The 12,261-nt window shown below is 38.0% G+C and overlaps 1 protein-coding gene across 3 annotated transcripts in view; it reads left to right on the top strand.

Moving 5' to 3' along the window:
- LOC127640617 (receptor-type tyrosine-protein phosphatase zeta-like) overlaps positions 1-12,261 on the top strand; it is an 88,034-nt gene that overhangs the window by 54,502 nt on the left and 21,271 nt on the right. Inside the window, exons 8-13 of one of the 3 annotated variants that reach the window (XM_052123275.1) lie at positions 2,727-2,877; positions 5,193-5,377; positions 7,247-7,373; positions 9,366-9,403; positions 9,512-10,661; positions 10,767-11,132. In XM_052123275.1, coding sequence (XP_051979235.1) covers positions 2,727-2,877; positions 5,193-5,377; positions 7,247-7,373; positions 9,366-9,403; positions 9,512-10,661; positions 10,767-11,132 — 2,017 coding nt within the window. Of the gene's footprint in view, positions 1-2,726; positions 2,878-5,192; positions 5,378-7,246; positions 7,374-9,365; positions 9,404-9,511; positions 11,133-12,261 lie in introns of all 3 variants that reach the window. The other 2 variants (XM_052123274.1, XM_052123276.1) reach the window with 2 other exon arrangements.

Genomic DNA, 12,261 nt, shown 5'->3' on the forward strand with positions numbered 1-12,261 from the left:
AAAAGCAAGCTGTGATTAAAGAGAATTAGAGAGCGTGAGTGTAATGTTACACGACACAATAGATTGTAAATGCTTAAATACTCCCTTTTGTAGTGTGTGTCATTCAGTCTGGGGCTTTTGCCCTCAAGTGACTAGCAAGTCGATACAGGCTGCATGTGAAACATATGGTGAAAGCAGGAGTAACAAACCCACACCTGATGATGTCACAATGGGACTGACAATGACGCGCACATATTATAGATGGCTTTGATGTTTGAACACAATGGGGAACGTCTCATGTGTTTTTCTGTTTGAAGTTAAATAAAAATTGTGTGTAAAGTTACCAAAAAACCTCATTGACCATTTAGACTCAATAGTAATTGAAAGTCAGGAAAGTCAGTCTATGGCTGAAAAGTTAATACTATAAGGCTGTAAATGGGACCATAGCAGTTGTTTATAGCCTGTACGTATTCTGCTTGCTAAAAATAACACTAGGTTGAATAGATCACTTGGTAACACTTTACAATTAGGTTCTATTTGTTAACATTAGTGGACAAATATATATATATATATATTTTACAGCATTTATTAATCTTGGTTAATATTAATTTATGAAAACACAATTGGTAATTCTTAGTTCATGTTTGTCCGTAATGCATTAACTAATGTTACTATACAGTTTTTAATGTTAAATCTGTACTAGTATGCATTGAAATGTATATTAAATGAATATTCTGAGTTGAATACAAGTTAAGCTCAATTGGCAACATTTGTGGCTTAATGTTGAGTACCACCAAAACAAATATTTCGACCCGTGCTAACTTTTCTTAAAAAAAAGCAAAAATCTGGGTTACTGTGAGGCACTTACAATAGCAGTAATTGAGGCCATACTAAAATACTCAATGTTTCAAAAGTAGAGCCACAAGACGGAAGCAACATGCGTGTTAGTGTGATAAAATCACTTACTAATCTTTTCTTTGTAAAGTTGTACATTTTCCAACTTTGTTGACATGATGTTGTAACACTCTAAACCCCAAAATGACCTTAAAACAATCATTTAAACAACTTTACATATCAAATAATACACAAGTTTTAACTGAATTTAGGTAAATGTTTTTATAAAATTACAAGCTTCACATTTTTGCCTTTAAATCCTCCCAAAATTGGCCCCATTCACCTCCATTGTAAGTGCCTCACTGAAACCTCAATTTTAAAATTTTTAAAAGAAAACGAGGGATGAGTCTAAATAATTGTTGTAATTGTTGTTTTTTTCTGCCCAATTTGTCCTGCCCAATTCCCAATGCTCTCTAAGTCCTCATGGTGGCATAGTGACTTACCTCAATCCGAGTAGCAGAGGATCTCGAGACAGTCAATCCGCGCATCTTATCACGTGGATTGTTGAGCGTGTTTTCGTGGAGACCTAGTGCGTGTGGAGGCTTTGCGCTATTTTATGCGGCATCCATGCACAACTCACCACGCACCCCACTGAGAGCGAAAACCACATTATAGCGACCACAAGGAGGTTACACAACATGACCACAACATGACACTACCCATCCTAGCAACCGGGCTAATTGGTTGCTATTTATGCCTGACTGGAGTCACTCAGCACACCTTGGATTTGAACTTGTGACTCCAGGTGTGGTAGGCAGCGTCTTCATTTGCTGAGATACCCAGGCCCCATAATTGTCATAATTGTTGATTATTTCTCTTGATATTGTAATTCTGATTAATTTTAAATAATATAATTTACTATATAGTTTCACTATGTGTCCTATATTTTATGGCACTATACTTTATGCAGGCTTCATGTAGACAGTTTTAAACATCAATAAATCAAGACGTAAATGCCTAAATGGTCAAGCAGCATGAAAGACAAAACTGTTCAAATAATGAAATTAAAATAATGAATATAATTTTTTGATGCAACATGTTTAAACCAAAATAGAATGTTATAATGTATAATGATTGGTTAGTTGTGTATACCACAAGTGTATACTTGTAATCTAGACTATTTATTCTATACATTTTTCAGCCCTAACCGATCGCTTATATTACAGCTAGTAATGTATGAATTATATTTTCTTCAACAGCTAGAATATTTGTTTCTTGGTTATCTGCAGAAATAGTAATATAATGAATCCAATATACACTTTACTCTTCTAAAGCTTTCAAAAATATACATAAATTGCATGTACAGTCAGTAATGCACTTATGTTTATGTCTAATGTCTATGGGGCAAGTTATTCTGGACATTTTAAAAGTAGAAATGGGCAGCTTGTGTTTTTGACATAGTCATGACAAGAATTGAAAGATTGGATGTAAATCTACACAGACACTAATCTCATGTGCTAGTGAGGGCAATAGTTTCATCATACTGTTGCTATACTTTCGAAAACAGTGCATTATAACATGCATGTTATCAATACCGCATTACATGTGTTGAATCCGGAATATTCCTTTAAGACCATGTCCACACTAATCCATTTCTCAAATCTCAATTTTCAGTTTCTCAACATCCTCGTTTTCCAATGTATGCTGTACTAGAGAGCCTTTTCAAACATTTCTGGTGTAGGAAAATGCCAGTCCAGTGTGGGTTAGAGGTGCTAACATAGCAGCATCAATGTGTTTTCAAACAAAAAAAATTTGTGTGGATATGACTTAAGTTGCTTTTGTAAGTAAGCTTCAACCCTGATCTGTGAAATAGAAAGGATGACGTTTTTTTTTTAAACTCTTTGTGTGTGCAGTTAGAGATGTTCTGTGAGGTGATGACCATGCAACAAGCCGGATATGTCATGCTCATGGATTACTTGCAGAATAACTACAGAGAGCAGCAGGAGCAATTTATGGGACAGGTCTTCTCATCCTACACTGGCGTAGAGAACGTCCACACCCCTAGTGCGTACTTCACAAGCACAAACACACATACACGAGAACAGGGGTTGCACGACCATGTGTCTGGAATCACACATTTTTGAGGTTTTAGAGCAGCCAGGAAGTTTTGAGGGCCATGGATCCAATTAGTCTTCCACATGATTGTATTCCCAAACAACTGGCTTCTCAATTAAACAAGGTTTCTATTTTCATATGCGCTGATGCCCTCCAGGCATTTTCCTACTTGCTCTTTATAAATATAGACAGCCATTTGTCCCATTTTTAGACATCATGTTTAATATGGGTATTATATATGGCTCATTACTAATAAATAGGTCTAAGATTGTTTTAAAGTAACAGCCATACAAGATGCTGTAGTCAATTATCAAATTGACTATTTTGTTTAAATTAATAAATAAATATATATATATATATATATATATATATATATATATATATATATATATATATATATATATATTAGTATGTAATTAGAAGTGTCATGCCCATTTAAACTTGATTTAAACAAGAGCCTAATATTAATAATATATATCTTTATATTGAAGATAATTACATTGCAAAAATGTTGTAAGTTGAAAAATTTCTAAAATGCTGTAACAGACATCACTTAGTCTATCAATCCAAATAAGTTGAACCCTCCATTGATTTGCTTTAAAGGTATAGTTTATCAAAAAATAATCATAGTTGTTCAAAACAAATTATTTTCCATACAATAAAAGTGCATGGTAATCACTGGCTGTCGAGTCTGTTCTAATTTTGCCTGTTTTATTGACATAAAGTGAAAATAAATGTGACCTATTATATGATTTTTTTTAAAAATAAACCAAGCAAAAAAAAAATGTAGTCAGGACCGCTGCTGGTGCCCCCTCAGAAAATATAGGAGCATGATGCCTAAAATGTGAAGATTGTAATAGGATTAAAGGAAATTAATTGTTACACAAATATGACTTGTTTCATGTGGTGCTTACTGAAGAATATCATAGCCTTCAGCCTCTGAACTGGTTTGCCATTAAGCAGATCGTTGGTGGAACGTCGATGCCCCATTTTACTTTTCTATGCTGCAGGGTGTACTGGCGCGTATGGCACGTGGGCTTTGGCATTATTACAGAGGCCATCAGCAATGAAAAATGTCCCATTTGTGGCGATTCAACACGTATGCACTCCAACCCGTGTCTTAGCTTAAATGAACCTTCCCTATGCTGCATGATTACCTTGTAAAGAAGACTGACAGATTATTTCAAACATAGTTTTGAAGCATATTTTAAAATTGGCCTTTCTCAAACACAGATTTCAGTGGCAAGATTTACGTGTGACTAGGAGGAGGGCAGGGCCAGGCCGCGAGTGCACATGTCCGGCCCCCAATCAGGCTAATTAGCCGAGGGGAGGGATAAAGCAGTTTGAGATAGAGAGAGCCACACGCAGCTGCCATATGTGTTTTTCTATCTCAAACTGCCTCATCCGGCTCGTTTTATCCCTCTCCTATCCGATTAGCCTGGCCACGCCCTCCTCCGAGTCACATTACCCTAATCAGTTTTGATTATTGATTTCATGTCTGTTGGATTTGCAGCTACATGTACCTGTATGTGTGTTTGTCATTTGGATGCGTGCTCTTTGTCATGTTGAAATCACAGAGAACATAAAGCCAAAAGCAGACAGAGAAACCATCAAGTTACTTTACATCCCCTTCACTGTGCACACAGTATTAACCACTATTGGGTCAAACCCATCTTTCTTTATTTTTCTCTTGGCTCACATATCAAAACACTTTTATGTTGCTTGGAAACTGTCTTTCTCTGAATGCCACCTCATTTGCACAGGTTGATTTCAGCTCAAAACTATTCCCATTAAATTAACCAAAAATGAATGACAATGTGAATCAGTTCTGTTTTAAGGAATTTATATTTGCATCTTAACATATCCAAAATGTGATGCTGATACATAGAGATAGCTAGAATTTTGTTTTATTATTTTATTTGAAGATTTAGTTTGTGTTCATATTTAAAAATGGTTGTGTTCACATTTCTTAATGAGTCTCTACAGATGTCATAAAGACCTAATTTATTCTGTGGGTGTTTCCTGCCCTCTTGTGTTAGAAACTAGTGCCTGTTTTGTGTTATTTACACCTCTATGCGTGTTAAATATCAAATGGACGTGCTACAGATCTGTATCCAACCACATATGTCTTACAGAAACGTGTGGATTCCATGTTATTCTATCTTTTCTTTAAGTGGTGTTTAGTGTCGTTTGTTCACTGTAAGCAAAGCTCCTGTCTAAGCGCTTGTTTTCAACTGTATTTGTTTGTGTTTTTGTTGTTGTAGTTTGCAGTTCAGAGCCGGAGAATGTGCAAGTCAGCCCTCATAATTACACCAGTATGCTTGTGATTTGGGAGAGACCGCGGGCCGTTTATGACGCAGACATAGAGAGATACTCCGTCATCTACCGCCCGATCCAGGGAGATGATGAATCTGCCCTAGAATACTTGACTGATGGTGACCAGGATGTGGTAATTAATGATGATTGATTTTTAAAACAGTTTGTGAAAAAAAAATCTGTATTCTGTTTTCATGGATTCTGCTTTTCCGAAGACATTGACTATTCTGTTACTAATGGAATTTTCCAGCCAAAAATAAATTAATCATTCAATCACTCTTACCTGTTCTAAACCGTATGCCACAAAAAAAAGAGATATTAAGCAGGATCACTCGCTATGTGCTGCTGGAAGTATCAGCGGTCACCCTCGCACGGTTGAGTGTTGTGCTTCCCCTGGGTGCTTCAGCGGCCACAGGTGTAAAAAAGTGTATATTCGATAGAGTATATTTTCTCTAAAATAGAATCTTGTCCACAACAGTTCCCCGCAACTGGTGAACACTGGACGCCTCTTTAATTTCTTAAGCACTGTTTGGTGAGGAACTCGGCGGAGGAGTAACGCCGCCAGGCGCAGTACTCGTGATATGCCCCTTTTCAGGTGAGCCCGAGTACTTGGGCTCAGTGCTCAATACGTGGTGATTCCCCCCTCGGTTATCCTGTATGATGCGTTTCCACTGTTCGGTTTCCTCTTGGTGAACCTTGTGTTTCCCCTCGACAGCTTCACTGTGCCTCAGCCACTGTTGCTGTGTACCCTCTCCGTAGATAGGGTCCTCCCTAGTGGCATCATTCCATATGTGAACTTTCCGCTTTTTTTTTGCATAGCCGAATTTCAAACATTACAAGTAAACGCGCTATTAAGACAGTCAGAAAACATGGACAAGTTCTTGAAAAGGAAAAATGTTGATGATAGTTAGCCTATATGGGATTGTGGTGTGGTGTGTTTTAGTCATAAAAAGTATGCTGTGGCAGAAAAAAGGTTGGGAAACACTGCCCTAGTGTCACTACATCGACACAAAGTCAAGTGAGTGACAGACAGGGAACAGAACAGGTAACCTCTGTTCCCTGATGGAGGTAACGAGACATTGTGTCCCTCCTGCCGTGGTGATGAACCGACCACTGATATGGCCGGGACTCTCTCTCAGCTCCTCAGCACAAATCGAAATGAGTAGTGCATGCCATCTCCTTTTATACCCGTATGTCTGTGGTGGAGAGCGGCATGCAAATTCCACTTGCCAATTTTCATTGGCCTTTCCTGAATAAAGCAAAGGTGATTGGAGCTCTCAAGAGCGAACCCCTAGTGTCACTACATCGACACAATGTCTCATTCCCTCCATCAGGGAACAGAGGTTACATCAGCAACCAAGACATTTTCCATACAATAAAAGTGAATGGTGACCAGAGGTTGTGGCACTTCAAAAATGACAAAAAAAGCAACAAATCAAGGTATCATAAAAGAAGTCCATATGACTTGTGTGCTGTAGTCCAAGTCTTCTGAAGCCATATAATAGCTATAATAACAGAAAGCTATTTAAGATATTTCAGTGGTGTTATTCACTTAAAAAAATATTCCCCTCCACCATAGCTCTCAAACCTTATGAGTATATCAAACATAAATATGTGTATATTTTGATACATTGTAATCGGTCAAGAGACACATGGAACATTTGGAATCTTTATCGTCAAACTTGGTGTGATATGTTTGATACGCCATATCTGAATATATGCAAATGTGAATACGACAGATGAAGAGATTATCAGTGAATATTGACTTAAATTTCTGTACGTTCATCACTCAAAGCTATTGTATGGCTTCAGAAGACTTGGACTTCTTAAAGGTGCTTTTTGTCATTTTTGGAGCTTGACAGCCCCTGGACACCATTAATTTTTATTTCATGGAAAAGAGACTTTTCCTCCTAATGATAAATTCTCCTTTGTGTTCTATGGGTGAGTGGTGTTTAAGGCATTATAAATTATGATGCATTTGCTTTCATTTTTTTACCACCAGGGGGCGATCATTCAGGACCTGGTGGCCAACACCAGTTACAAGGTACAGGTGGTTGCCGTGTGCACCAATGGACTATATGGCAGAGTGAGTGACCAACTGACGGTGGACATGCCCCTGGATGATCCTGGTAAGACCAATCGTGCCCGCCGCCCTCGCATTCCTGGATAATGAGTTATAAATATTCATTCCCCTTGTAGTTTTTCTGCCAGTATTAGATTAAAGCCAAATGGTTCAGACTTCAGACTGACCCTTTGTAGAACAATTAGCTTGTCTAGAAAATGAGTGGTGTTGAAGAAGGCGTGTCAGGCACATTTGGCAGAATTTTCTAATTTAATATGTATGTTGTAATTAACTATTTATTAATTTTATTTTACTATTTTACTTTTGGGATGTTCCCAACATATATGACTCTTTCTTCCAGAAACACAAAAAGAGATGTTAGTCTCTGTCATCATTCACTTTCATTGTATGAAAAAAAAAATACAATGAAATTGAATAGTGGCTGAGGGTTTCATTCTGCCAACATCTTCTGTGTTCCATGTAAGAAAGAAACTAATAGGGGTTTTAAATAACATAACACAAGGTGAGTAAATTATAACATAATTAAAAAGTTTTGGGGAAACTAACTCTTGAATGAACTTGAATAAAGCTTGAAAAGGCACTTTAAAACAGTGTTTGATAATTTAGTTTCTTTGGATCTCTTTATTATAAAAAAAACAAAACAACAACAACAACAACAAAAACTGGTCTGCAGTATATTTGTCCACAGAGCCTCTGGTTTTTACCTTGTTTTTTTTGTCAAAGTTCTTTGGGTGTTAAACATATGTCTTTTTCTCTCTGTCTTTCCATCTTACACTAATTTTTTGTGTTCTTTCTGTATTTTAAATTTCCTTCTTCTATACCAAGATTCTTTGTTTCAAGTGCACGTTCACCAAACTTTACATTGCGCTCTGTATTGTCTTTTTCACACTAATGTTTTCAATGGACCATTTGTGCTTTTCAGTTCCAAAGATGATGTGGTTTATCAAAGCAGATTTCTTGGCTTGTTAATTCACTGGAATGTTGGCATATTTGTATTTTGCTTAATGAATTATAATAAACTAATCTGTCTTGCTGAAAATTGCTGGCATCCTATTCAGTGTCTATACTGTAGATAAATGTGTTGTCCTTTTACAATTGTCAAACATTTCTTATGTCCCAAGACATTTTTGCCATAAGTAAATCAAAATATGCAGTATTTGAGGAAAGCTTTGGTGTACACCAGTGAAATTATTTGAAACAATAAAAATGAACCCATCTGATAAAATTATACATTTTCTACTTTTAATGTTCCCATGCTTCACAAACTGATCATGACCACATATCATGAAATCTCTGGGGTCTTTTCCATCATTATGCCACTGAGTTTGATCCCATGCAACAGGTAAGAGCCTGCAAGATATTGTAAGCTCTCTCTATTTTTGTGTGCTGGAAGCCATTAAATTGCATGAAGATGTCCGGCCTCCCCTTTTGTGTTTTAAAAATGTTTCTTAATGTATGTGGTCAAAAACTGACCCACTGACCAAAAGATTGTTTCTTTTTGCACTCTTTATATTAAAGAGTGAACTAATCAAATGTCCAGTTTAGTGGTGTGGTTTACTTTTCCTTCCTTCTCAACCTTCGTCTCTGTTTTTTACCTGATGTTTAAAAGAGCAACATATTCACAAAGAACATCCAACACTTTGTAAAAAATATCTCAACGTGGCATGTGGTTTGTTCACTTTAGTACACTTTAAAAACCAGTTTGTGAAGTTACAAGTTTCATCTCTCAAACATCACTGTATATATTTTTGGCCATTAAGGATGGAATTAAAAACATTGATTGGTTTTCAAGTGTATCAAGAATGTGTTTGCGTGTACTGTGTTTACTTTGTCTAATGAAATGCTGTACATCTTAAATTCTTTAATTATGAAACATTTTCTTTAACCTCTGTTCACCAATTGTTTATTAAATATAAGATATTGACACTGTTATTGTAATTAGCAATTCTTCTACAGCATTTTAAGCCATAAATATGCTAAGATGTGAATATATCACTCATACAGTCTTTTAACTCTTTTATGTTTTATTTATTTTCAGAAACAGACCCTGAGACAGAATCTTTTGAGTATGATGAGGTACCTATGACTGTCCTACTTTTGTATGTTCAGTTGTTTATAATCATTTTGCAATAGAAATAATGGACTCTAAACCCCTTGCTTCTCTCTCCCTCTCTTCTACTTTAGGAAGATTATCACATCAATCCCTTTTTAGTCAGACCGGACTCGAATCAGCCACTGTATCCTGTCCGAACCACAACAGCCCGCTCAAGAGTTACTACAACAGAGCAATTGGTCCATCTAGTCTTTGGTGTTCAGACAACAACACCAATGACTCATGAAAGAAGAATCCCGGTAGATGACTCCCAGAGAATTCAAGATCATTATGTTCCAGTGACATATACAGATAAAACAACTGTGAAATACACAGAGCAACCCACCACACCCACACCCATAACCACCTCTTTTGTTGTAGATTTACACACAGATAGACCAGATACTAGTTCCAGAGTTGTATCAGGAGTGTACTCAGAGTCTGACAATAGAAGCAGTACCTTCACAGATTCTCCATCAACAAGTGTCACCCCTGAAATAACAGTAACATCACCATCAATAGGCATTTTGGGGGCTGAGGGAGTGTCTGAACCTGTAACTGACTCAGTGACTGTAGCCCCACTACCTGAAACCCCAATGGAATCAACTTCCTCTCCTTTTCCCTCGGAGGTGCCACTGCGGCCTACAACTCCTAACCTGCCTTTCCCAACCACTGCTGCTTTCAGCACTGTTCTATCGCAGACTACCCATCCGGTGTTGAATGGTGAGAGTGCCCCCTCTGTATCTGACACCCTGTCCTACGTGCATGCAAGTCCTGTGTCCCCCCATTCCTTCAGCAGTCTGTTGTCTGAGCCCATCCCTGACCGGGACGTCCCGTACTCTGTTTCCATGCTAGTGTCTGGTGGTGAACAGTCTGTCAGCCCCTCCCTGTCCTACCCTACCCTATTTCTCACTGGTTCCGTGTCCTATTTGGACATGGAGCCTGTCTCTAGTGCTGGTTGTAATGATGATGGTGATGGTGATGGTGATGATGATATTTTGTCTGGGTCTATCTCGACTGATCCCCAATGTAGAAGTACTTTACCCACTCAAACATTACCATTAGCAACTGGTTCTGTTTTCTCAGTGCATCCTAGCTCTGAACACAACCTTCCACACTTCTCTGAGACCCCCAGTACAGTCTCTTCACTGGACATTCTTACATATCTCCAGCCTTCGGTTCCTGTCTCTAGTGACTACTCTCTGATGACGACGACCCTTGACTCAACCGCTTCTCATTCAGGTAGCACTGGTGACTCCAACTTGTTAGCTGAGTTGGTAGATTCCTCTCTGGTAGCTCCTACTTTTAGCCAAGATGGTGGCTTTTCAATACCTACACACTCTGCAGATGGACAGCTGGAGAGCAGTGCCTCAGGCTCGGCTGTAGATTTAGACTGGAGTCAGAACTCGGCATCAGGAGAAGAGATTAATGCCCAATACGTCCCTATGGCCTCTCCTACAGATGGACCTCGTGATGAGACAGATGATGGGGGTGAGGAACACTCATCTTCCTTCTATTTTGAGGGTGAAAATGGTACAGAAAGTGAAGCCATTGAGTCCAGGGTTACTATGCTCCCTAGCCCGTCCAGGACTCTAGGAGTAGGTGGGGAAGAGGAGAGCGGATCAGGTGAAAGCCTCACAGATAATGAGACATCTTCAGACTTCAGTATCCCAGAGCGCACTGGGAGGGATTCAGAGAAGGAACCTGTGGAAGGTAAAGCTCTCGATTGCTGACGTCAGTACCTGAATGTTCTCCTTGATCTAGCCATGCTCAAAACAGCATGGTGGCCCATTTCAACAACTTGTTTATCGCCAGCCAGGATTCTTAAAGTATATTAACGCTCTTGGTAAAAGAATAACTAATCCATGCTAAATTCTAAATGCCATAATAACCCACCATAAATGCCAACTAAACAGCTAAAATCTCACCCAGAAAGTGCTCTGTAGACGTTATTGAATCATGGGGAATGTAAGATTCTCTGGAGCTCACTACAGCATTCTTCATTAACACACACATAAAAAGCTTAAGGATTTAGACAAGTTTTAGGGATATTTATCCCCCAATATGAATGGCGTTCTTTCTTCTGTGGAACAAAAAAAACAAAAAAGGAAAAATTAGGTAGAATCTCCATTCACTTTCATTGTCTGGAAAAATTATGTAATGAAACTGAATGGTGACTTAGACTAACATACTGCCTACCATATCCTTTTGTGTTCCATGGAAAAAAGAAAGTCATACAGGTTTGGAACAACATGAGCCATAAAATGTGCTACCAAAGTACCATCATTTTAACCAGAAAATCCTATCAAAATCCTATCATCATAATATGTGTTTGTGTTCTGTGTTGTGTTGCATGTTTTCCCTGTAATTTGCTGCTTAATTGTCCACTAGCATGCTTTCATCACATCAGAAACAGAACAGCAGCATGTTTTCATCTCAAATTGATTCCAAGATAACTGATTACACATTAAGGATTACTGTAGAGCTTCTTTAATTTGTGTATTTATCAAAAGTTATTTAATAGAATCTCAAACGAACCTGCATGGAGGTTTATCATTTGAGCTTAGATCAGATTTAGCCACATTCGTTTTTTACACAGCAGACAAAAAAAAAAAGAAAGAAAAAGTTTTATTATGCTGTGTTTTATCATAATTTTTGTTTCACAATAAAAAATAAATAAATAAAAAAACAAAAATCCCCAAAATCCTTCACAGGATATTTCAACAGTACAGGTCATGGCAGTTCCTGTCCAGCAGAGGGAAGCAGAACTCAGATTTTTACTCACCAGTAAGTGACAGCTGGCAGAGGCAGCATTGTGTTTTGGCTGTGATGGCGAGGTCAT

The sequence above is a fragment of the Xyrauchen texanus genome, chromosome 49 (assembly GCF_025860055.1).
Source record: "Xyrauchen texanus isolate HMW12.3.18 chromosome 49, RBS_HiC_50CHRs, whole genome shotgun sequence".
NCBI classification, from domain to species: Eukaryota; Metazoa; Chordata; class Actinopteri; order Cypriniformes; family Catostomidae; genus Xyrauchen; species Xyrauchen texanus.